The 25,545-nt window shown below is 39.2% G+C and overlaps 2 protein-coding genes across 4 annotated transcripts in view; both read left to right on the forward strand.

Annotated features, from left to right (window-relative positions):
- The first annotated feature begins 1,481 nt into the window (after nucleotides 1-1,481).
- Nucleotides 1,482-13,914, forward strand: CPB2 (carboxypeptidase B2). The gene is made up of 11 exons (XM_056495921.1): nucleotides 1,482-1,614; nucleotides 4,634-4,709; nucleotides 6,252-6,376; nucleotides 6,468-6,576; nucleotides 7,101-7,202; nucleotides 7,756-7,860; nucleotides 10,361-10,477; nucleotides 10,928-11,018; nucleotides 12,231-12,433; nucleotides 13,454-13,538; nucleotides 13,662-13,914. Exons 1-11 carry the CDS (start codon nucleotides 1,538-1,540, stop codon nucleotides 13,844-13,846), a joined length of 1,275 nt encoding a protein of 424 aa, XP_056351896.1. The 5' UTR covers nucleotides 1,482-1,537; the 3' UTR covers nucleotides 13,847-13,914.
- Nucleotides 13,915-15,191: 1,277 nt separating this feature from the next.
- Nucleotides 15,192-25,545, forward strand: part of ZC3H13 (zinc finger CCCH-type containing 13) — a 45,611-nt gene continuing 35,257 nt past the window's right edge. For 2 of the 3 annotated variants that reach the window (XM_056484561.1, XM_056484570.1), the window contains exons 1-3: nucleotides 15,192-15,455; nucleotides 21,289-21,414; nucleotides 21,847-21,956. In XM_056484561.1, coding sequence (XP_056340536.1) covers nucleotides 21,298-21,414; nucleotides 21,847-21,956 — 227 coding nt within the window. In that variant the 5' untranslated portion in view covers nucleotides 15,192-15,455; nucleotides 21,289-21,297. The remainder of the gene's footprint in view (nucleotides 15,456-21,288; nucleotides 21,415-21,846; nucleotides 21,957-25,545) is intronic. The other variant, XM_056484551.1, reaches the window with a different exon arrangement.

The raw sequence follows: 25,545 nt of genomic DNA on the forward strand, positions 1-25,545 counted from the left end.
ATGCCTTAAAAAATCAAGAAACAGTTAAAATTCTCAAAATGAATTGTTTTTATTAACTCAATTGTTTTAATAGTTGACCTTCACATCATTTTTCTAGACTGCATTTTTCTTCACAGATAATCTGGGAAATATTCCCCAAGTTCTCAGAAGTCCTTGGAGGATATTAAAAGATTTACTGCAGCAGATAGAGTTTCCTCAAACACACTTTTTTTTCCCTTTTAGGTATGAAACATTTCCTCTGCATTCCAGAAGCCAAAAGCAAGTAGGAAATCAGTAGCTTTCAAACACTGCATGAACAGTCCCTTTGCAATAAACTGGAGAATCTACTGGAAAAGCAACCAACACCAAAAAAATGTCTTACAACTACTGTTTGTCTAAAACTTTCTTTTTGGGTAGACAGAAGAAGGTGTTCCCTTTTCCCACTTAATTAACACCTTAAGACATGTAGAGATAGGATCCTTTCCTTTCCTTCAATAAGAGCAATCCAACTCCATCAGCTTTTCAATCTCCTCTGTTAAACCCAGCTCAGCAGATCAAATTTTTCTTCATATCTGTGCATGAAACATTTTCACATGAAAGAGTGTCTGGATGAGCAGGTTTTGTCTCCTATATTTTATTTCATTTGACAGCTTCCTTTTGCCTGTGTGAGGAAAGAGCATCTGAAGCACTGGTTTAAAAATCAACCCTTCTGGCACAGTGCTGCCCACTGCCCTTGCTGGGAATGGCCTCTGTACCTTATCAGAACTTCCTGTTTGTTTGAACAACATCTAGAAAAGACAAAATAAGAACTAAAATGTCTAGGTAAGGCATCAGTGGTTTCACTTCCCATGAGCCTTTCTTTGTCTTTCCTTTTGGTGTCCAGTTTGTGCTCAATTCCAGTTTGGGGATTTTCAGTGTTGGTGTATTTTCACAGAGACATTAACCCCAGCATACTTGCGAAAATTAATAATAATGAGATGAAGAGTCACTTGTACTTTTTCTTGAAAAGTAATCCTTATGACATCACTAAGGAAAATACATGGATGTCAAAAACAGAAGTCTCACTTGCTCTTTTTTTTCTCTGCTAGCAAATGCCAGGTAAAGAAGCTTTCCTGTTTGGAATTTTTCTGTTTGGACTTAACCTTATTCCCACTGCATTGAATCAGATTCATGCTTGGCTGTGATGTTTTATAAGAGAGCTGGATGCACAGCATGCTGCTGGACATCAACAAATATTAGAGGATTAAAAAAGCTTTGTGCTTGTTCTTTCTTATGTCTGTGGTTTGTAGCTGCAATAAAACAAAAGGCTGAGATGACAAAGTGATTTGTCAATATGAAAATGTCCAAAATGTATTTTATCCTCTGTACATGGACAACATCAATATGAGCAGCACCTCCCCAGGGAGCTCTGTCATATTGACTTAGCCACTAGGAGCTAGGGGTTGAAGTGAGAGGCAGTATTAAATTTTAACTACTCTTTAAATAACATTTTTAAAATCAATAATGTGGGTCCTGAACCCTCTGCTTTCCTATTGCATTTGGTTTTGTTGTGGATGCCATGAAGATGAAGTTTTACCTGTTCTTTTTCACCCTTTTTATCTTGGTTCCAGAGAAGCATGTCCTCACTATTCCAAGGTAAATATCTACTGATGATGCTGGGTGTTCTAGTGTGTGGTGTGTGGGACAGGGAAAGTGATGCAAAATAATTCCAAGTTGCATGAGAAAACATTTGTCAAAGGCTGACATATATTTATTGCCCTTGTAATTGGATACGTGGTTCAATTTAACATAAAGATGGTGGGGGAAATGAAATTATTTTAAGTCTTCTCTGCATCCATAAATCCTATGTTTTTAATCATATTAAGACTACTCTTTTTGGTCTAAGTGCAAATCAATTCTGTTCATTCAGTACTTTTGAATGCAAATAAAAGGCATTTTGAAACCTAATGGGAAAAAATAATTTGCTTCATTTGCCTAAAAACAAGATCTTAAATGAATTACTTCTTGAGGTAGAAAGAGAAACCATTTCAGAAAGTGCTAACAATCTGTTTTCTTTCCAAAGCAGCCTTTATGATGGTTTTTCCAGGCATAAATCACTTTTGAATAACCATTTGGTATTTGTACAATGTTTCAGAAGCAGCTTTATTGTTACCTATTGATAAACTTCCAAAATGCCCTGAAACCAAATGCTTTCTTAAAACATGAGAACATATGTCAGAGATGAAGACAGGCAAAGTGCTTTTATTTTCTGCATATACCATATTTTCTGCATATAAGGTTTAAAAACCTTAAATGTTTCAGTAAGTAGAACCAAAAGGACAAGTTCCTCATGTGGTGATTTTAAGCAAAGCTGAACAACCTAGGATTAAATACAACCTGCTCCCAGAACTAAAATATCTGCACAAATAAAATGTGAATTATTTCTTGTATCCCTTCTGTGATTTTGCACCACTCTGCAGACCTGTGAAAGATGAATACCACTGAGTTCATGCCTTAAAAAGAGGATCTTTCCTCTCCTTTTGTGTTGCAATCATATTTTGTTGTGGATTGCTATGGAGGTGGGAGGGTTAAAGTAGGGGGAAACAAATGTGGTTTCAGGTGAATTCAGTGGAACAATATTGCTCTGTGCTACTTGAAGATTTATTTATTTAATGTTTAAACAGAAAACTGAATATCTGATTCTTGAAGAAGAATATGGTGTTTCCCACTGGAAAGCAAGAGCCTAACCTCCCCCCAGTCCCAGTTACAAAAATGGCTAAAATGATAAGATTCATATGACTAGATAGAATTTTTACACAGCTTTGCATAGGAACAAGTCACCTTCACCTTTCTGTAGGGCTAGTGGGGAAAAATATGTGTATTTAGAAGGCAATTCATTTCAGGTTAGCTCACACATCTAAATTAGCTCAGGTTAACCTGACCCCTAAAGTGCCTGTTTCTTTGGTAAGACGGTTCCTAGCTCAGATGAAGATATAAAACCCATCTAAAATTAACTGAAGTGTATCTTACTTGCTTACAGGGTAAGATCAGAGTATTGTAATGTGGGGATGGCAGCTGGACTGCTACCAAGAGGTAAAAGGGAAAAGATATGGGAAACAGGGACACAGATAGTGGGACTGAAGAAGGGAATGAGAAGGATCTTTTCAAGGACCGACTGAAACAATCAGGGAAGGAGGGCATGAGAACAGAAAGAAAAGAGGTGTGTTTAAGATGACCAGGTCCAGCAGGTAAGGAAGCTGGGAGTAGTTTCAGAGCTTGGTATAAGGGTAATAAAGCTTTTGTCTGGGTGTTTTCTACAAAGAGAGGGGAAGAAGGCAGATGGAAGAGGGCTCCTCATGGTGCTCTCAGGCTGTGGGAATCATGCAATGAAACCAGATGCAGAAGGGCTTTTCTTGGCTCCTGTGTGAAAAGGCTCCCTCAGCTATGAGAAGACATTCATTTATAACTAGCCTCAAACACACACGTCAGAGTGCACTTACCTAAAGAAACAGGCAAACTGCCCACCTTGCCTATCCCAGATTGTTTTTTGATGTTCTGTCAAATGATGGTGGAGGCAAAAATAAGGTTGGCATGCTGTTGGTTCTGCATGAGAAACAACAGTAATTGCTTGGAGCCTGGCTAAAAGAAAATATGAATCACCTGGTAGCCAGATGCTGTCAGGCTTCTGCTTGAAATCAGTCACAGCAACAAGCTGTGACAATCATGTTATGCTGCTTGAAAATCCTATTTTTTGGGAGCCCTACCTGTTTCCTTTTCAGGACAGTCTTTACAGACAGGGCTGGCAGGGACTTTGTTCATGCCTGATTTATATGGTACAACCAGTTTCAGCACGTTTTTAGATGGCTGAGAGCTACCCCAGCCCAGGAAATGGAAAGAGGGCTCTGACATTCCCCTGAGTCTCCTTCTTCTACATACACAAATTATTTTTATTATCTATCCAATGAAATTTTTAACTACATGACTTGCAGGACACTGATGATCAGGACTCAATGCAGAGCGCTATTTTTCTTTCCAGAAAGTGAATTTCACTTCTGTCACCAACAGAGGGGTCAGGCATGGAGTAGCTGGGAAGCACCATGTCATGTACAGCATGTCCAGACTACAGTTCTCAAATAGAAGGGGAATGTAAGTTACTGGGCAAAGATGGGGAGGATAGTGGTGCAGACCATCTGAAACAATACCAGCAGAAGGACACAAATGAGGACACCAGAAAAACTTGACTGAAGTAGGAATGCACATCTACAGAACATCATGTTTGGCTTTTGCCAAACCTGTGAGGGCTTTTGGCAGACTGGGAAGACTGATGTCTCTGCTGAATGGCGACTGAGAAACTTGGGGACAATAGGAGAGCCATCTTCCAGCTGCTGCTGCTGCACTGTGGATTAGCTGGGGCTGATGGCTGTGGTGCTGGTCCAGCACCAGCAGTGTTCAGCAGTAAATATTGGCTACCAAAGCCCTGCACCATCTCTTCCATGGGTTTTACTGACTGGCAGATGCAGAGGCTGGAACCAGATTTAGCATCTTCACTATTGGATCATCTTTGGGTTCACAGCAGCCAAGCCAGGGAAGATGAGAGGCCAAGCCTGCTTCACTCTTGCATGAACTGGAGCTGTTTCAAGTACCTGTGCTTTACCTAAATACCCATGTTTTTCAGGGATGAAGTTCTGTGGGCTCTCCCACAAACTGAAGAACAAGTTGAAGCTCTTCAGGATTTACTGAACACCACTGAGGTAAACAGATTATTCTGTCTCTCTGAACTTTAGGCCAAATTTTCCCCCAAGTGCCCTAATACTGCTTCTCCCTCCCAAGAAAGATCTTTCTCACTTCCATTCATTTATTGTAATACATAAACTCAGGAAATGCCTGGTTTTCATTTCTCACTACTTCTGATTTACATAAGAAGACCCCTCCATAATGTTTCAGTAATTAATTATATTGGAGCTCATATTTCTGCAATTGGTTTTGTGTATTAAGGCACTGCAAAACTGACAGAACACCAACACACAGTAAGTAGAAATACATTTGCTAGGGAACTTCAGCACTTTTGACCAGTGTGATCTTGACCTATATGGCTTGCACACCTTTGAAGAACAGGATTGGAATTTTGTGGTATTTTTTTAAGGTAGCATCTAGAAGAAAAAAATATCTTAAATAATACTTTGAATTATTATTGCTTCTATCTTTCATTAGATAAAGGAGTATTTAATTAAATTGAAACCTCTCTTCCTCCTCACTGTAATTCTTCACTTTCTTGTACACAGGAGCCCCAAGGAGTCAGGAAGAACTGCAGCACATTCAATGCAGAGAGGCTTGTGGTGGTTTTTTCTAAGCCATTTATGGGAATATGCAAACCAAATATTTTTCATGGGCTATAAACTGGCAATTGAGCAAGCTATAAGAAAAAAACAGAATGGGAATGGCAAAAGGGAAGGCAATAGGAAAGGGAAAGGGGAAGGGGAAGGGTAGACACAAGCAGTACCTCCCAACCAATTTTAATGGTTACCATTTATCATTCAAACAATATTCATTGTGCAACTGAATCATAAAGAAAAAAAAAAACTAAAACCCTACTGTCTGGTGACTTCAAGTTGTATGCATCCAAGGATTATGCTGACTTTTTCACACTCTAATTTTATGCTTAATTTACTGCTAACTGTCACCCCTAGATCTTTTGTATTATTGGTTCTGAAGGTTCAGTTTTTTATTGAATATGTTGGCGTCTGATTTTATTATTGTAAAATATTTAATTTTACCAAGAATAATTTTATTTTCTTACTTTTCTCCAATTTCTAATATCTGTATTTCTTCTTCAATTTGACTTACATTCAAACCCCTTCTGGCACTTATTTCCTCCTTGATCAAAGTCATCAGAGAATACAATAACTACAAAGACAGGTCTGATCATCATTAATTCTACAAATACCCTCAGGGAAAATAACTCTCAGCAGACTTGAAAACATGTAACATAATAACCATCTAAATATATCTATTATACTAGAAATACTGTCTCAGAAAAGGTTATGTTCTTGTCTTTGATCTTGATTTATGAATTTCTGTGCAGAAGTCATTATAAGCCTTGCTTAAATACTCACATTTCATTTCCAGAAGTAGCAGAATGCTACATATCACAAAGAACATTAAACTGCTTGTTACGAGCAGTCTCTTAAATTGAAAAAATATGCTTTGATTATTTTCAAAATGCTTATTAAATGTTAGTAAGAATATTTTTTCTTTCCTCAGCAAAAAAAAAAATGTTTTTGGAAATTTTGTAGGTCATTCTCTGGCAACCTGTTGTGGTTGAAAACATCAAGAAGGACAGAGAAGTCCATTTCTATGTCAGGGCATCCAACACAAATAGCATAAAAGCTCAGTTAAGGCAACTGACCATCCAACACAAGTATGTATTTTTTATTTGTTGTCATGAATGATTCTGTAAAGTTGTTTATTATTTATTTAACAGGAGGTTGTGCTCTTCCTTTGTTATTCAGAGTCTTGATGGAAGATGTTCAAGGAATTATTGAAAAACAGATTTTCAATGACACAGTCAATCCTCGTGGATCTACCTCATACTATGAAAACTACCATTCAATGAAAGAAGTAAGCTATTTTTGTTGTGAACATCTGTAGATGCAAAGGGTGAAATTTGTCTCATGGTTGAGAATGGAGATAAAGGGAAAGAAATCATCAGCAGTTAATAATTACCTAGTACTGTATTGCTCAACAATTAAGAGTTCTATTTATTGTAATGCTTTCATAGAGATAGAAGCACCAGACAAAATCTTTCATACATGTATTGCCTCAAACTGTCATTCAAAGGCAGTAAATACAGAAGCAAAATGAAGTCATAAAACAAACATGTAAATATTTAAAACATTAAATCAATAACAATTTAAACAAATAGAACTAAACAGGAATTTCAGGGCTACATTTGAACTGTGTTGTGACTGTATGTTGCTGTTTAACAAAATTAGTTAGGCAAGTGGTAAGTGGGTTGTATTATTAATTTTTCCTAACCATCAGATAAAAAATTTGGGAGGTAGAATGAATTTAAGTCTAGACCACTTTCAGGGATGAAGGAAAACAACAGAGAGAAGATCCACTTACTAGCTTTGCCCTTGCAGATCTATCGTTGGATGGAGGAAGTAGTGAAAGTCCACTCTGATCTCCTCCAGAAAATATATATTGGATCATCCTATGAAAAGCGACCACTTTATGTTCTGAAGGTACACCTGTGACTTACTGCAAAAACTTTCCAAGTATTACTGTAAGCAAATGATGGGGTCTGGCCAGGACATTTCCTTGAATCTTTACCTACATTCTTATTTTTTGTGCTTTTTAGAAGTTTCCTAAGTTGTTCTAGTAAGATGCACTCCTGCTGCTAATGCATTTGACAAGATTAGGCTTTTTTCTGGGTCACAAGGAAGTTACCACATCTAGGCCATCATCCAAAGGCATGAAATACTGGCACAGTGGATACCCTCCTCTGCTGACAATGAAGCCAATCTAGTATGTTGCCCTGCACAGTTGATGGCAGACTCACCTGAACTCAGATCTTGCTGTAGTCTTGGTGCCTGTGTTAGAACTTTGCTAGCAGCCTGAATGTGGCTCTCTGGCTGTATGCAAATCTAACCAATGGCTGCATCCTGGCCCAGGATCAGTCTGAGCTCTCCTTACAAAACAGACGCTTCTTCTTCTGTCTTGGTTACCTTTTCACTTCCACTTTTATATGGTACCCTGTACAATGGTGACATTTGAATGCACTCTCTCTTTTGTCAGATTTCTAAAAGCATGGAAAAATCAAAAAATGCCATATGGATTGACTGTGGTATCCATGCTAGAGAATGGATTTCTCCTGCTTTTTGCCTGTGGTTCATAGGTCATGTGAGTACATAATCAGATCTGATTGCTGTTTTCAAAGCAAAGCAAGAAATCTTGATGCCATTTACCTTTGTCCAACTGCATTCTATGATCCATAAAGCTTTAATCTCTTTACTCCCACAACACCACCAAATGATATTTGTGTCTAAGCTGCAAGCATAGCAGTATGTGTGCATGTGTGTGCATATCAGTAGATAAAGGTGTGTGTGTGTGAGAGAGAAAGCAAAAGCCATTGGGAGTGAATGCAAAGGAGCTCAAATGTATTATCACGTACCTCAAAGTATGTGCAGCAAATTCAACAGAGACATTTATTGTTATGAATGGTCAGGGATGGAGAGGGCATGCCAGAAAAAGCACGTGTTTGGTAATCTGCTAGGGCCATGTCTGCACTGCCATGTGGACACCAGGAGTGGTCTTGGCTCCGAGTCACGCAGCACATGGTGACTTGTGTCCATATTACTGCAACTGGCACTGCCTGGAGCAGGTCAGAAGACACACAGGGTAAGCTCAAGCTGTCCTACAACCCTTGGCTCTTCCCTACATGCCTTCCTAGAGCAATAGGTACCTCACTCCTTCCTGCTCCAGATATGGCACCAGCAATCCACTGGCTGTGCTGCATCACCTACTCCCATGTCTGTTGCTACTGCTCCTCCTGATTCCATGTTTTTCATCTGTGCTCCTGGCTTTTTTTCTGGATCTACAGCCACATAAGCCACCTTCTTCTAAAGGTATTACCCTGCTAGTGACACCCCCATGTCAGCCCTCCAGAATATGGCCAACAACGTCCAGCTGTAATACCAGTTCATGGGAACTAGAAAATCACTGATGGGTTGAGCCTGTAGATTAATCACTGATGGGATGGGCTTAGATTAACCAGCCTTGATGTGTAGCCATAGACAAACAGACATAATCTTTAGCATCTTTATTATCTACACTGCTCAGGAAAGGGAACAAAGGTGCAGCAGAAGAAACAACATCCACAGTTTACAACTGGATTTTAAAACACATTGCCTTGGTCTTTTTGAATTTAAGGCATCTCTGTTTAACTCCTTATGCTGAGCTGCAGACCCAGTCCCTGGTATGGACCAGGAAAAGGTTTTTGAGGCCCTTTTGGCCCAGACAAGGTTGCCCATCTTTTTTAGTTAATGTTATGAGGTTTATTATTATTACTTTGTCACAAAAGCAAAGTTCATAGTAAAAATAAACTAGATGACACTGAGACTTTAAAGCCACCGTACTGCAGTCAGAGAAACAACATAGATGAGTCCTTGAAATGTGAATTATGATTTGGCCATGATGGAACTATATAATGTGGATGATGATGGTGATAATTATAAAAATAAAAAAATAATTGATTTTTGTCATCAGTCACAATTATAAAATCTCAATGCCTAAAACATTTGAAAGGATATTGCAGGAGTTAGGGACAGATATAGCTGAATGTACCTTGTGACCCACTGATAAACCCAGCTTTCAAGGTTCCACTGGATAGAAATGCATTTGCCCTTTTCATGCTGCTCCAAATAATTACCAACTGAGCTGTCATTTTGCCAGTGACACGTCCCTGCAGCATTTTTCAGAAGTAACAAGCTGAACGTTTAGGTTCTCCATTCCTTTGATCTAATCTATATGGTTTAAATTCAAATTTTGTTTCTATATCTCTTCGTGAAGCAACTTTTTAAAATCTGACATTAATACACATCTGCACAGATGCACTAAAATCATCAGCTCTCCCTAGCAAATCCTAGGCATTCTTTATAATGGGTCCACTTTTTATAATTTAATTTTGTCATTAAGATTGTAGAAAGATTGACATTTCTCATTTAGTCAAGGGAAGTCTATTGCCTGAGGATAACTAGGAAGGATTTACAATGAAAGAAGTGATCTAAGTAAGGCATGAAAGAAAAAAAAGGATGATGAAGGACTTAGTCTATTCTAATAGTAACAAACTCATTTATCTAGATTAAAATTTATTTCTTTGTTATGGACCAACAACCAGGCTCAGTATCACTAAAGCCTTCAAAATAAGCTGTGAGGCAAAATTACCAATGTAGATCTTACTGACTCCTGTCATACAGTTGCACTAAACTCACAATGCAACCAGAATAAATAATGTTATGTACAGCAGCCATTTGAAATGTTTCTTGTTATTTTTGGGCTTGCTGCATTTTGAGCAGGAAGGAGGGTTTCTACTACTTACACAGGCAGCAAAAGCTCAAACCTTCCTATTAATAGGCTTCATTTCTGTCTCATGATCACCCACTAACTCTAAAGGACTGCAGTGTATCTGACTGACTGTATCAATTTCTCCTCTTGGCACTTCTGAGCAGAGAGCTACTTTGCTATTTCACCATTTTCATTATGTAACGAGCTTTATCAGACTCAGGTAGACTGCTCTGACAATCGCACAATTATTTTACACATACCACCAGGTACCTTTGTATGAAGGTAAGAAAAATAACCAGTACAAATGCTTTTAATATGTTTCCCCTGTGCTTTATAGGCAATCCATGTGCGTGAGAGGGATCGGACCATGACAACCCTTCTGGAGCACTTTGATTTCTACATCATGCCTGTGATAAATGTGGATGGCTATGAGTACACGTGGAGCCACCCCTCTGTATGTAGACCTTTTTTGACAGGTTGTGCAAGGTACTGATTTGCTATTTATGGGAATTATCATTGTGCATGGTTAGGACACAGTTTTCATCCTGGAACTGCACACCCCAAACTCTTATTCTGTGCTTGGAATTTCTGCATCTTTGCCCACAGAAAGTTGGATTTGTGCTCCTAAACACACATACCTGGCCAAACTGTATGTCTTCAGCCCTCCTTCCACAGTCCAAATTCCATTGAAATCAGAATGTGATCACTTCTGATCCTACCCAACATTTCCTTTTATCACCGCCTTGCTGGCAAGCAGACTGTGGTTTTAGAATCTTCCTTAGTCTTCACTAGTAGAGGACTGTAGAGGCACAAGTGGGAAGTCACATTTAACTAACCAGTGAGGTGGCACATTGCCTTTTCCAGCATTTTTCCCTGAACGTGGCTTGTGTGTCTCTTTCCACAGAATCGGCTGTGGAGAAAAAGCCGCTCCTCGCATGGTAACAGCAAGTGCATTGGTACTGACATGAACAGGAATTTTGATGCACACTGGTGTGGTAGGGCATAAATTCCTTCTTATTGTACCCCTGCCTCACTTTTGGCCTCTAAATTTTTTTATTTTGAAAACATTTTTATCTACCGTTCTGCAAAGTTAATACAAAGACAAATGCAGCTGAGTATCTGTTATGAACTGGTGAAAACTTTCCCAGCTTTAGATAACTCTTTTTGGGACTCAGGATTTTTCATCCCCAGATGACACACCATGGAATAACCTCTTCCCAGGACAACAGAGCCCCTCACATCACAATATGACACACCTGGGGGAGGCTGTTGGTGGGAAGAAAGAATGAGGGAAGAGGTGGCCCTTCCCATGCCACCCAAGGCCTGTTGCACTACCCAGCTGAGTAGATGCTCCACTGTGGTGTACAAACTGATCAGCTCAGTCATCCTACCACAATGCCTAGCTGACCAAGATTGTTTGGCCCTCAGTGATTCTTATGAAGACTATATATTTAATTACTGCAGGCACTTTAGAACTTGACAAGTTTTTTTTTGTATCTGCAGAATAGCTGCCTTAAAATGTTACCCTGAAGACCAGATCTGACTTCACTCAGGGCAGACACTGAGTCTTACATGGATTTCAATCATTCTAGCCCATTGCTAAACCATCCATGGCTGTTATATCATGCACACCATGCATGAAAAAGATACATTTTTTTTCTTACACACCAAAGATCCTGACTGATTCTAGAAAGTTATTTGATCTTATTCTGAAGACAGAAGTGGTGAATCCTATTTATCTTCTTGATAATTTGTTCCAGGGTCAATTTTTCTTAAAAAATTTCATTTTAATTTGTTTCCTCAGCTTCCCATTGGGAGTTTGCTTTCCCACAAGATAAAAAAATCATATAGAATTGCCTTTTTTCTGTAGTACTTTTAGATTTTAAGACGTGACCTCACAATCATGTGATGATTTTAAATTAAGCATATTAATCCTCTCCTCTAAGACTTCTTATCTAGTCTTTGAATACTCTTTTCCTGCATCTCGTTGATTGTTTTTAAGAGCATAATAGGTGAGAAATCCTGGTAGGCTTGCAGAGATTTCTACAAGCATGCAAGTTCTTTCCATAGCATGGTGGAATCCATGATTTCTTGTGTATTAGCATCATAGTCTGCTCTTTCATTTTAAACTCTTTAATTTTTCATGAACAGAAATGCAGAAGGAAAGAAGTAAAGGAGTAAAACTGTGCACTTTTTTTTGGCTAAAGGTCCAGGAGCATCTCACTTTGAATGTCAGGAGACATACTGTGGACCCTACCCAGAGTCTGAGCCTGAAGTGAAAGCAGTGGCTCGCTTTGTCAGAGACCACAAAGACATCATTAAAGCCTACGTAACCATGCACTCCTACTCCCAGTTGGTGCTGTTTCCATATTCTTACACCATGAACAAAAGCAAAGACCATGAGGAACTGGTAAGTCTTCCCACCTCCTGAAGTTTCACACATTTCAGAGCTATTCACCCAGCCTGGTTAGTCTGATAATGAGGGAATCACTGTGCTGTGAGGATCAAGAATTAGGAAATGTTTGTTGATGTTCTTAACAACTTTAAAAAGTCTGGGATGGTCTAGTAGTGTGTAAATCAGCAAGCTGCTTCTGAAGGCTACAGAAAAATGAAAATATTTATTCCAGATTGATTATACATCAACAACACCTAATGTGTTGAAGCTCCTGCTAAAAGAGCAGTCCTATTGTTCTGGACATCTTGAAAAGATATATATATGCAAATTCTTCATTATGTTGTATGGTTTATATAAACTCTGAAATTAATTGGGTGTGTTACTCTTGTAAACACCCTTTACAATATCTAAGCAATGAGTTATTCTGGTGGACACTTAATATTTTTATTAAGGCTTTTGCTTGGGATACTTTTTTAAAATTGTCTTAGTGGCAGGATGGAAAATATATCATGCATATGTGGAATTTACTTTCTTGAGCCACCAAATGACACAGTACAAACTCTCACTGAAAAGAGCAAAGTTCTAAACAGAACAGTTACTCTTTCTCTGTAAAGCAGAGAGAGGTGCACTGATTCTGGGAATTTCAGCCTTCTTCATGACTTAAGAGTAGGGTTCTCTCAATTAAAATATTTTTCTGCCATATTTGTCAATATTACTCAAATAAAGAGTAATTTAAATACTCTGGCAGAAAAGAAAAGAATATGAGATGAATGAGAACAAATGGTTTAACAATAGTTTACTGCTGAAAGTGGGGATAAGGTCCCATCTATACTTTTTATCTGCTACAGCAGAAATGCACTCTGTAGCATGGGCATATGCTGAAAACTTGTACCACATTCAGTGGGTTTCTAGAACCTTTTATATGATTATTTAACTAAAGTGAAATTTTGAGCACACTGTAAGTAAATTCCAACTGCATACATATTATCTACAGTCACAAGGCCTTAAAGGTAACAATGTTTTATTTAATTTCAGGAAAGTCTGGCACAGAAAGCAGCTAAAGCTATAAAGAGGACAACTTGGAAAACTTACAAACCTGGTGCTGGTGCACAAACAATCTGTAAGTATGACTTGACTGCAATGAAAGGCATGACAGTATATCCTTGCTAGCATCAGAAGACAGCTTTTGATCAGAAAATGTTCTGGTTTCAGGAAATTTTTCTGTTTTTCCTTCCTCACATAGATCTAGCTCCTGGAGGGTCTGATGACTGGGCTTATGATCTTGGCATTAAGTATTCTTTTACCTTTGAGCTTCGTGACACAGGAACCCATGGATTTCTGCTTCCTTCTCGAGAAATCAAGCCAACGTGCTTAGAGGCACTTTCTGCTGTCAAAGAGATAGCTAAACATGTTCTACAAAATTTGTGATGTTGAATGTAATTTATTCCAGCATGACTGCACTTACAAAAATGTAATAAAAAAACTTTGGTCCTTTATTGAAATTCTTTCCACATAGGCAAAAGCCCAGAATGACTGCACCTCCTGCATTTTAGAACACATTGTTTTTTTCCAGCCATACTTTTATACCTATATCCACAGTGAGTGGTAGCTCACTGCACTACAAGTATAATAGAGAGAGCACAGTATAAATGGCGAAAAAAGTACACATCCCAGTAGATGCAGCACTGGCACAGGGTGCCCAGAGAGGTGGTGGATGGAAACGTCCCTGGAAACATTTATTCATTCTCCATCCCTGGAAACATTTATAGATGGGTTGGATAGGGCTCTGTGTAACCTTGTTGAGTTGAAGATCAAGGAAACACAGATTCATTGAGGCAGGAAAAGACCTCTGAGATCACTGATTCCAATCCACACCCCAACACCACCGTGTCAATTAGACCAGGGCACTGAGTGTCATGTACAGTATTTCCTTAAACACCTCCAGCTACAGTGATTCCACCACCCCCCTAGGCATCCATTCCAATGTTTAATCATCCTTTCAGTTATAAATGAGAAATAAAAGTCTCAATATTCAGCAAAATTTAGATTGCTTTATTTTATACAGACAGAGAAACAGTGCGCTGGGGAAAACGTGAGGGGGTCACCGCCCACTCCACGCTTCTACTGAACCTGGTTTGCAGCTCCCTTTTTATAGTATGGTTTTCCTTGTAGTAATCAATAATTGTTATTTTTTTGTTGTCATAATTCTGCCAAGTAAGCAGCAGTGGTCAAAGAAACTTCCAAACTTCCATGGGACAGCTCTTCGGACAATTGGTCAAGTAATCATCTGGTCTTGGTAGATAAAAAACAGAAGAAGTGGGAAGTCTGATTTTTTCTAAGTATTCTGGTTTACACAAACTGCAAAACTTCCATGATTAACACCAATCTTTTATCAATTAGCACATTTCTGAGAAGAATTTCTTGCTAATGTTCAACTTGAACCTCCATTGGTGAAGCTTGATCCTAGGTCTTCTCGTCCCGTCAGTTGTTGCCAGGGAGATCAGGCGGGCCGCACGTAGCTAAATCTCCTTTCAGGTGCTTGTAGGCAGCGATTAGGTCACCCCCGAGCTGAACACCCCCAGCTCCGTCAGCCGCTCCCCACGGAATTTCTCCTGCAGAGCCCCCGCCAGCCCCATTGCCCCGCCCGGGAGGCGGAGCCGGGCCCTACCCCGCCCTCCCCAAGATGGCGGCGCCGCCGCTTCCGCCCTTCCCGCCACCGCCCTCCCAACTGCGACGTCACCGCTGTCGTCACCGCCGTCATCATCGGCGGCGGCGCGGGCGGCGCGAGGGCCGCCGGGAAGGGCGCGCGGAGGCGGTGGCGGCGGCGGCGCTCCCACGACGGCTGTCCCGGCGCGCGGGGCGGGAGCGGCGGGTCCGCGGGGGCGCGCGCCGCTCCGCGCGCTCCTCCCCCTCCTGCCCGCGCCGCTCCGCGCTCAGGCCCGGGAGGACGGACCCCCCCCTCGCCCCCTCCCACCCTCTCCGCCCCGGGCGGCGGCGGAGGAGGCGGCGGGGAGCGGCGCGGCAGCGCAAGGAGCAGGTGAGTGCGGCGGGGCGGCCGCGGGCGCGGAGGATGGGCCGGAGAGGCGGGCCGGGCCGGGCCGCCGCGTTCCCTTCCCCCCGCCCGGCCCCGGTGCTGGCCCGCGGCCTGCGGGGCGCTGCGGCGGGGAAGGGCCGCAGCGGCGGGGAAGGGCCGGGGCGCACGGGGGGCGCCCCGAGGAGAGGGGGTGAGCCCAGCCCGCCGTGTGCCCGGGGTGCCGTTCCGTCGGGCGCTGGTCGGGCTGCAGTCTGCTTCCCGTGTACTCGGATATTCCCTGCTCGTGGGCGTATTTTGGGTTTGTTTGGGATTTTTTTCTCCCACTTCTGTAGTGCTCTTCTCCCACTTTCTGGCAGTAGAATAGTTTCTGCTTTATGTGCTCAAGAGGGAATGCTAATTTCTCTTGTACAAATTCAGTCATCACCATTTCTTCAGGTAGCAGCTAAGCTCACTGCAATCCCTTCCAGAACTTGTAGCCGGCAGGTTGGGTTAGTGTGCTGTGGGTGGTCTGCTGAGGGCCTGGCCTTGGACTTCTCCATGGATTCTCACTCCACCATTGATTTCTTGTCAACCTTCTGCAAGACTGTTTGAAGATCAGGTGTTTGGCTCTCAGTGTGTTAGCAGCCAGCGCTTTGAGGGATCTTGGGCTGCTGATGAAGCGCACTGTGAGCTCCTCTGTGCAGACGGGAGTGGACAGACTCAGCCAACGTCCCTGAAAACTAAAGAAGTGTGGCTTTATGTGGCTGTGCCCCAGATAATACACCCTGCTTCTCAACGTGTTTGCTGAGAGTGGCAGCACGCTAATGTGCTGATCCAGCTCACCGATTAGAGGTAATTAGAGTTCACTCTAAGACAGAGTGAACCTGAACCTGTCCACGCCAGTCTGCACAGACTGTCCCTTAGTCTGGGGAATCATCTTCTTTGAGTATGAAGACTTTGTTAGACAAGGCATGGAATACTCTATCCTTCCTGATAGCATTCTGGGGCCTGATGTTTTTATTTGCCCGTAGAAAGCCAACCATGATTTTGTACTTGTGCAAACATAATTAGCAGTTGCTTCTTGCCACTAGTGGAGAAGTACCATATGTGAAATTAGAGAGATAGGTTCAAGTTCCTATGGTGATGGGTTATCAACAAGGAGTTTTTAAATTTGGATTAATTTCTAGTTTTGTGTCAGACAGGCTGTGTATTTGGCTGCTCTTTTGCAAGGTTCATTATGAATGCATTTTACGATTTCTAGTAATATTTTTAGGTATTATACCCATGGAACTTCTTCATATATTGCTATTTTATTAGCAATGTGACATGGAAGTGTTAACATTGTACTAGGTCCCGAAATGTTTTCAGGTAAAAGATCTTCATTTTAAAAAGTGAAGGGAACCATTTGTAAAGCTGTTACTTAGTTTTCAACACGTATTTAGTTTATCAAGAAGTGTTAATAATGAGTTTGTATCTGAACTTCTGTAGGACTTTGAAGTTGTTTTGCTTGTTATTTGAAATGGCATATTATTTATCTCTTCACAGGTAGGATTTTCTGAAGTGATGTTATGCTTAGCTTGTGTGTGGTGTGCATGCGCAGACATTGACATGCTCATGAGTGATGTCTTGGACTTCCTAAAGAGATTTTTATCTCCTTAAATGTTTCCTTGGTTTTGACTTTTGCTTTTGTTCTGTCACATCTCAGTTTCAAGTTTTGCTGTAGAATCCGTCAGGATTCGTTTTTTCTGGGGGCTGGATTAGGTTTTTCTAACAGAAAACCAGGCATTTCAGATCTCTTTATTATGACTTATGTAGTATCACACTGATTTTGAAGAAAAACGTTAAGTGTGCTTGACAACAAAACATAGGAATGCTGGTAATAAAAAAATAGAGAAATTCAGTGAATGCTGTGTCAATCATATCATGCCTCATTGATTTCAGTTCATTGGTCAGTGATGCTAGGTGCACTCCTCTCAAGTCTGTCATTTTAGATGATTCATGTAAATAACACTCTGTGATATGTTCTCCTTCAACTGGTAGTGTAACCAGTGTCATTAACAGGTTGTCTCTCACCCTGGGAAAGTTACTGCATTTAAAGAATAATGTAGATGCATCCGTGAATGACTTATACTAGCGTTATAATATTTCTAATTTATTGTAAAGGTTGCCATGAATCTTATTTATGTGTGTAAAAGTAATAATTTACAGTTAAAATATTAGGTATAGAATTTATTTTAGGAGGATGAAGTTAACTTTGCTTAGTTTCAGAAACTTCATTCTGTTTCAGAAGTAGAAGAAAGCTCAGTGCCCCTGAGTCAGGAATTCAATGTCATATATCTGAAAAAGAGAAGTACTTAATATTCTGCTTAGAAATTTTTTTTTTTTTTTTAAATCCTGGTAGTAATTATTTAAAATGTTAGGAGTGCTTAAGGCTCAGTCCACACTGGTACCCACGGCTGTCTAATCCCACATTAGTGTTTGATAAGGAGATGGTAATTCAGAGGCACAGACATCTGATGGAAAGTCACTGCACTGGCCATCAGCATGGGATTGATAGCAGGACTGTGGTCATCAGTGGTAAAACAGCAGAAGGTGAAAATGTTTGAGAAGGGGAATCTTTATGGGATATTCTGTTTAAATTGTTCTTGGTTGTCCATTAATGTGCAATCTGAGAAATTTGGAAATAAAACACATAACTTTTTCCCCTTATGGTGCTTGTTTATGAGCAAGGAACCTTCTTAGAAACACCAAACCTGCCCATTATCTATCTGAGATTTTTCAATACTGTTTTAATAGTCTCTTTATTTTTCCAACTGACTTGGTCTTTAAAGAATGAAAATGGGACTGACTGTGTTTGCAAACGCAGCCTCTCAAATGCAATGTTGGACAAAGTGAAATTCCTCAGTTTGCCTCAGAATAATGTGTCTGGACTCTAATCCTGCAGCCTTTGATAACATATACATATATACATATGTGTGTATATATATGCATACATATGTATATGTATGTATAACTTCACTTAGCATTGGAATGTCTTGCAATCCTTGTTACATGAGCGAGGCCCTCGTGATTATATGTGCATGCAGAAAGTAATATGCTGTGCACTCATAACATGCTGGGTTTGTTTCCTTAGAGTAATTTATCATGAAATATCTCTTCTGTTAGTAAAGGATCTGTTCTCAATTACAAACTGGTAGATATGGGCCAGCCTATGAGGATGGAAGTGACAGATTGCTACCTGAAATAGCACAGGTTTTTGTTTCTCATTGTAAGTTGTTGTTTTGGCTTTTTTAAATAGGGGGTTTTACAAACCTTAGAAAATTAAGGGTTGAATTATATTCTTAATTTCCTTATGCCAAAATCCAGGGAAAAAGGCAGTTGGAATTAAATTATCTGTTCAGTTATGATGATGATGCCGCCTTCATCCTCTCCATGTTTATAACTATCCTTTTAAACCTAGTCATCATCATAATTTCTATACGAGTTAATTCCAAAAAGGTACTAAGTGTTGGGTAAAAATTAACATTTAAAATGAAAGTTTTGCCTCTGTTTCCTTGAAAATAAAACTACATTGGAATTGAGGCAGAATGAACATGATTTTTCTGTATGCTGCTACGATGTCAGTGTGTACTGTACTTGCGTATTAGATAGACTCATCTGTCCTTCATGTGTTGAACCCTCTCCCTCTGCCATTGCCAGTGTCGTTTATTTAACCATTTTTATTTCAGATACAACTTTTTTAGCTGTAAATGTTTAATCCAAATTAGGCATTTGTTATATTATTGTCTTATTAAAAATGCTTTTGCATGTGTGATTTTTATATCTCCTATTGAAAGGGTGTGACTGCGTGAAGCTGTAGAAATTTAGTACTTTTTTTCTGAAATTCTGTGAGAATCCTGAAATGGAAGGGTACTCAGCTAGGTGAGATGTGGTATTGTTTTGCTTTCTAACTTTAATGGTTTATCCTATCAGACTTTTTAACTATTGCTGCACATTGAGCTGTCCACAATGACTCCTAATTATTTTTCTCAGAAGACTGGACTAATTTGGTCTCATCAAATATTTAGACAAAATCATTTCTCCTTGTGTGCATTGCATTATACTTATTTGCATTTCATCTGCTGTTGTATTATTACTCAATTCTCTTAACTCGATTAGATCTTTCTGGAAATCTCTATTCTCCACAGTTCTCACTAACGCAAATAATTTCATACTACTGGAAATTCTACTGTTTGACTGTCTGCTTCCACTAATTGATGTTAACCATTGTTTTTAATGTTTGGTATACACCATATGGTTAACTTCTACCCTCCCTGAACGTCTTGATTAATGTCTTGATTATCTGAACCTTATTTTTGAGATAAAATTCTTCAGATAATCAGAGGTTTGGAGAAGGAGTCAGTACAGCAGAGGTCTGCTGAGAAATCTCAAATACACAATGTAAGCTTTCTTTCTTCCATTGTTTATAATGGAGCAAAAATGCTTCACAGGAGCTTCAGCACAGCATTTTGTTTGTAGAAAATGCACAGGTGTCAGACTCCTAGGAACTCTTGTTGTGGAAATAACTGTAGGGTTCAGATAATGAAGTGTCTCATGTCTACACATTATAATATTTTGTTTCTGTGAAATGTAACCTTACCATATGGATACAGTGGGAACATATTACTGATCAAAGAGTGAAAATGTATTAATCCTCTCTGGCTGGATGTTAGTTTAAATGTGTATTATTCTGGCTTTATGGACAAACTTTGTCATTTGTAACCTGTTTGCGTGTGAGATAGTTTAAGTGTGTGTGTGTGTTGTAAATGCGGTGACGTGCTTAGGAGCAGAAGAGACAGCAGCAGAAGGGTAGGAGATTAGTGTTTGGCTAATCATGATCCACTGATTAATGAGGGTGATGGCACATTGCAGTACAACAAAGAGGTATAATAAATGGTTGAGCACCTGGCAGGTGTTCCCAAACTTCTTTTTTTTTTTTTTTTTCGTAGATCAAGTAGAATGTAAAAGAATGTAAAGAATGGACAATAGTTTTTAAGGCTCATTTTCCCCTTTTTGTACAATCTATCTGTAGTGTCGAATATATTTTTTTTCTTTAAATAGGTTTTTATTATTTTTTATAACTCCTTCCTTTCTCAGGTGAGATAAATTGTGGCTTCTTGTTTATCAAAGTTATACTAAACAGTTAAACCAGTTTTTCTTAATGAGAAGGAACTACTTTTTGATCAGCTTAGGAGGTGCATCATCATTATGGAGTTGTTTGGTTTTTCTTTCTCCTAAAGTCATGTAATTCCAAATAGTTGTAGGAATCAGACTGGTAACAAACACAGCCTGTGGATAGTAGCAAGATGTTTTTCAGTAGGTTGTCAAACACAACAAGAGGAGAAAAAAGATAAAGCTCTCATTTCTTGAAACTTGTTTCAAAAGTGGGAGGCATTTTTAGTGGTTGGAACTGGTTTCTGAGAGGTTGGTGAAATAACATTAAAGGTTCCGTTCATTTTAAGTCACTTGAGTTTGTGCGTCAAAAATACATGATGAAAGAAAGCATCTGTCCTGTGTGGTGTTTGCTGCCTAAATGAATAACATGTCATATGATCTTTCCCAAGGGGAAGCTGAAGAATGCAAAGCAGGTTATGAAATAAAATGAAAACTTATCATTACTGGTGTTCAGCTGACTAGTTCAAGTGAGAAGCAGTCTGTGTTATTAGATACATTTCACTCATTTATGACTTCTTTTCTTTCTTCATCGCCTCTGCAGCAACTCTTGCAACGTATATCATACTATTTTATTCATGTGAGTTCAGTGTCAATAGCCCCAAACTGAAGGATTTTACAGTTTTGCTTTTTTTTTTGGTTGAAGTAGTACAAAATGTCAAAAATTAGAAGGAAGGTCACAGTGGAAAATACCAAGACCATATCCGATAGCACATCCAGAAGACCCAGTGTGTTTGAAAGGCTTGGACCCAGCACTGGAAGTACTGCAGAGGTGAGTTGTAAAAGTGTTCTTCTTTTCCTCCCCACCCCAGCATCTTCTTTTCCAGGATTTATGTGGTGGGAAAGAGTAGTTCACAAGCACCAAATGCTCAGATGTTATTGAGGTTAAGTAAAGGTGAAAAGAACTCTTTAACGCATGGCTGTTCAACATGCTAATACTAGAATTTTCAAATACCGTGTGTTGTGCCAGCTTCTGGATGGAGCAGTAGTACTATGAATATTAATATTTCCACCAACCTAAAATTTTGTCTGCCAGGCCTGATGCTCTTTGTTAATTATTTTTTTAATCGATTATATTACTGGTGGACAGAAATTATAGATAAATGGGACTTAATGTGGAGTCATTTGTTTGTTCTGCCACACTCACACCAATGGTATTTCCAGAAAGGAGTGTGAAATTCACCCAGTAATGTCTGTCTCTTAGACACAGTGCCGTAACTGGCTGAAGACTGGCAACTGCCTCTATGGGAACACATGTAGATTCGTACATGGCCCTTCACCACGAGGTAAAGGCTATAGCAGCAGTTATAGAAGGTAAATCAAGAACTCACTTTGAATTCTTCACATGCTGTAGGAAAATAGCTTTTGCAACTCTGTCTTTTGTTTTGTTGGTTTTTTTTTAAAGTGAAATGCTGTGGTGTGCCTAGTTGTATGTTGTATCAATAACCAATTGCCTTATGAAGCTGCTTAAAACAATTATTTTGGCAATGTGCAGGATTTTTGTGTGTATATAGCTTTAAAAAATGAGTAGAGTCGACTGGTTGCAGATTAAATATATATTACTTGAAATGGGAAGTTCAAGTACCTTAGTACTTTTTTTGTTTTGGCATAGTGTCACTGCAGCTTTCTGGTATACTTTTCTGTCCTGTGCTAAAATGCTGGTTTGCAATTACTTACAGCAGTGCTCATACTCACAGCCCTTCTGCCTTTGCTGTGTTGCTTGATGAATGTTTGTCCTTTCTCTCCTGTTGTGAGAAAATACTTCTCCTCAGAACATGGCTTTGTGACTTTATCTGTCAGAAAAATGTCCTATACCATAGGGGGAGATGCAAAAAGATACCTCATTTTTCAAAATAGAATGTTTTTTATTGTATGTCTCTTTATATGTTAATAAAATTTAATTTATTTTTTTCAACTGTCCTTCTTGTAGTATTCTTGCTATAAAGGACAGAAGTATTTTATGGTTTTAGCATAGTATCTATGTGTTTCTGTGAAGGCTTCACAATTTACAAACAGCGGTCCTTCATGATGCAAATGTTACCTATAGATTATGAATGGACACAATGAAGAATCAAAGAGTAAAGCAACAACAGGAAGGTTGGCATGAGGTTAGGGTTCTATGTCTGGTTCTTTTTCCTATTCTTGTGACATGCTCTTGGAATGATCTTGACTTTGCTTGTTTGATCTTCCATTGCTTCTAAGGTGGTAACAGTTGGGATACAAAATACATCACTGAGTTTAATGTTTCTTTTGGTGTGTAAAAGATTTTACTCTGTTCTGCACTGAATGTTCTAAATGAATAAAGTTAGTGATTTACTGTTAAAGATTAAATTTTAAAACTGTTATAATGTCACTTTCTCCTTGCTTTCAGTGTTTGGAACACTCAGTGTGTAGTTCTGCTTGGTCAAAGTGACATTTCTTTTAATGATTAAGGCTGTGTTTCTGCTTCACTGTCACCACTTGACATTTAAGAAAAGCGTTGATTTCTTTCTTCTTATTGCTAACTTTTGTCCTTTGACTTTTCATATAGTCCTAGGAAAATCTTCCTGCTTATTTGCTTGGCACATTCAGCATTTTATAAATGTATTCTTAAAAGTAAAATAGGGGAGGAAGCCCTCCACCCCCACACGCCCCCCAAAACAGACAAATGAAAGAACTGTGCCTATCTTCAAAAGTTTCCACTAATAGCTCTTGGCCAGGCATAGAAAAAGCTAGTACATAATATATACATGATAAAATGTTGGCATTTTCATGCCATTTAACATTAGAGAATTTTTCACAAATGTTATCCCAGCACTTCAAATGCAATTTTAGTAGCTTCAGGCAACCCAAACTAATGCTGCTTCCACATCAGTTCAGTTAAAACAATTCTCTTTTTCAAATATCTGGGATAACAAAATGGCAGTGTGTCTGCACACGTTCAGCCATGCCTACCAAGGAAGTCTCATATACTTTGCAAGGAGTTGGGTAGGACAAAGCATGTCTTGCTGCTTTTCTGTCTGCATACCTTCTGCCTCAAGTTCCATACATGTCTGCAGTAAATCCTGCTAATGGTTTTATCTGACCATAATGCCTCCCATAGTTCAAAACACCACCAGACAGTAGGAAAACTTGACTCTAAAGTGTGAAAAAGGTTGTTCCATTTTAGCACTAATGCTGCCTCTTACACCATGAATTTGAATCTTGTTATAGAAATAAAACCCAACATGTTTTTACATGAAGCTTAGCTGATGATAGCATGAGGAATTCAGTATTAGGCCTGCCAGTCTTCCCAGCATCAGAATTAAGGAAAAGCTAAGAGCTGTCTGTAAATATGCTATCCCTTGAGGAGTTTTGCTCTTTCTGCACTTGTAGATTATTGGTTAGCTGCCTGGCATCTTCCTGTTTGGCTCTTTCATGTGATTGTCAGGATCTATTCCATTGCTGGGCCCTTTTCTTAGTCTGACTGATCCTCTATATTTGGGATCATCACATTGCATTTAAAAACCCAACCAAGTCAGCACTCATTAAGAAAGAATGTATGGATTTTGAAAGTTTCAAATATTGTAATATGGGAAACTGGAAAATGGGACAGTGTTTCTTGAGCAGTTATAATGTGTACACAATACACAAATACTGGTCATCTGCCTCTGTGCCTACATGTGCTCTCACACAGGTACACAGAGATATTCTCAGGTAGGTGTGTTGCAAGCTGTGCCTGTTGCTGGATACTTGTTCCTGATACTGTAAGTAAGTACAGGGGCAAATGAAGGCACTATTATGAGTGTGCATTTCTTAAATGCTGTTGTACATGGAGAACTGAACTGTTGCAGAAAGTAATGCTGTTTAAAATCACTTAACTGCCTTCAAATTTGAAAGGAGGAAATTCTGCATTTTAGGCCTTATTTAGAAGATGAGTCCAGCTCAAAATATTGAAAAAGAAATTGCAAAATGCCTTTTGTTGAAAGGTTCTGGAAGTTGCAGTTTAGCCACATCATCTTAAATTGCAGAGGTCAGTTGTCATGATCTGTTGAAGTTCAACAGTGGGCATGATGTGGAATAACCAAAAATCCATTTTGGAGAGGGCTGGGGGAAAGTTATGTAGAAATGAAGCTGTGATACACGTAAAAGAAAAATCAGCTAGTAGATCAGCTTGTTTTTCTGTTCATTTAGCCAAGGCATCTGAAAACAGTCATGGCTTCCTGAATAATTATTTCTTAAAATTTGACTAATTGTCAGTGTTATTTTGTTAAGAGTTTTTGGAGGGTTATGATGTCTTTGGGGAAGGAGAGATAGGGTGAGTACCATGACTTTGCTTTGGTGTTCTAAAGCTGAAAAAAGCCGACCCAGCAACAGCAAAACCAAGAAATAAAAAAGAAAAAGAAAAAATTGACCAAAAAACCCCAGCCCTGAATGTGTAGCTTTTAAATTTCTGTAGCTTTTTCATAACTTTTATAATATTTAAGTAATTTGGGTATTGCTTTAGCAAAATACCTTTTCTCAGTGTGGAGGGAGGGAAAAATGGCTTGGATATTTTCGTTTATTACTCCAGCCTATAACTTTAGAAAAAGAAATAATAAAATATCAGGTGTCGCTCTGTAAGGTACATGAGCTGCATGCATTCAGTGCAAGTTCTCTTGCCTTCTTCAGCTATTGGGATTTTTTCCTGAAAATATTCCTCTCAAGGAACAATCTTACAAATACATTATTGATAATCTTTCTGCCTTTTAACTTAATTTTCAGTTTCACTAATCCAAGTCCTTTGTATTTGTAGCTTAAATATTATTAAAAATTAAGATGTTGATTTGTACTTTAATGCTGAAACACAATTTATTTGTTGAGGTAGCTGATGGTTGGAATGCTTCAGAGAGTTATGGTAATGTGAAGAATTACCCTTTTAATGTGGGGGAGCGGAAAAATTCTT

This window comes from Oenanthe melanoleuca, chromosome 1, assembly GCF_029582105.1.
Source record: "Oenanthe melanoleuca isolate GR-GAL-2019-014 chromosome 1, OMel1.0, whole genome shotgun sequence".
In the NCBI taxonomy this organism is placed as follows: domain Eukaryota; kingdom Metazoa; phylum Chordata; class Aves; order Passeriformes; family Muscicapidae; genus Oenanthe; species Oenanthe melanoleuca.

Coding starts and splice junctions, on each gene's coding strand:
- CPB2 (XM_056495921.1), top strand. CDS start 1,538: ATGAAGATGAAGTTTTACCTGTTCTTTTTCACCCTTTTTATCTTGGTT. Junction 6,377..6,467: donor CAACTGACCATCCAACACAA/GTATGTATTTTT, acceptor TTTGTTATTCAG/AGTCTTGATGGAAGATGTTC. Junction 6,577..7,100: donor ACTACCATTCAATGAAAGAA/GTAAGCTATTTT, acceptor TTGCCCTTGCAG/ATCTATCGTTGGATGGAGGA.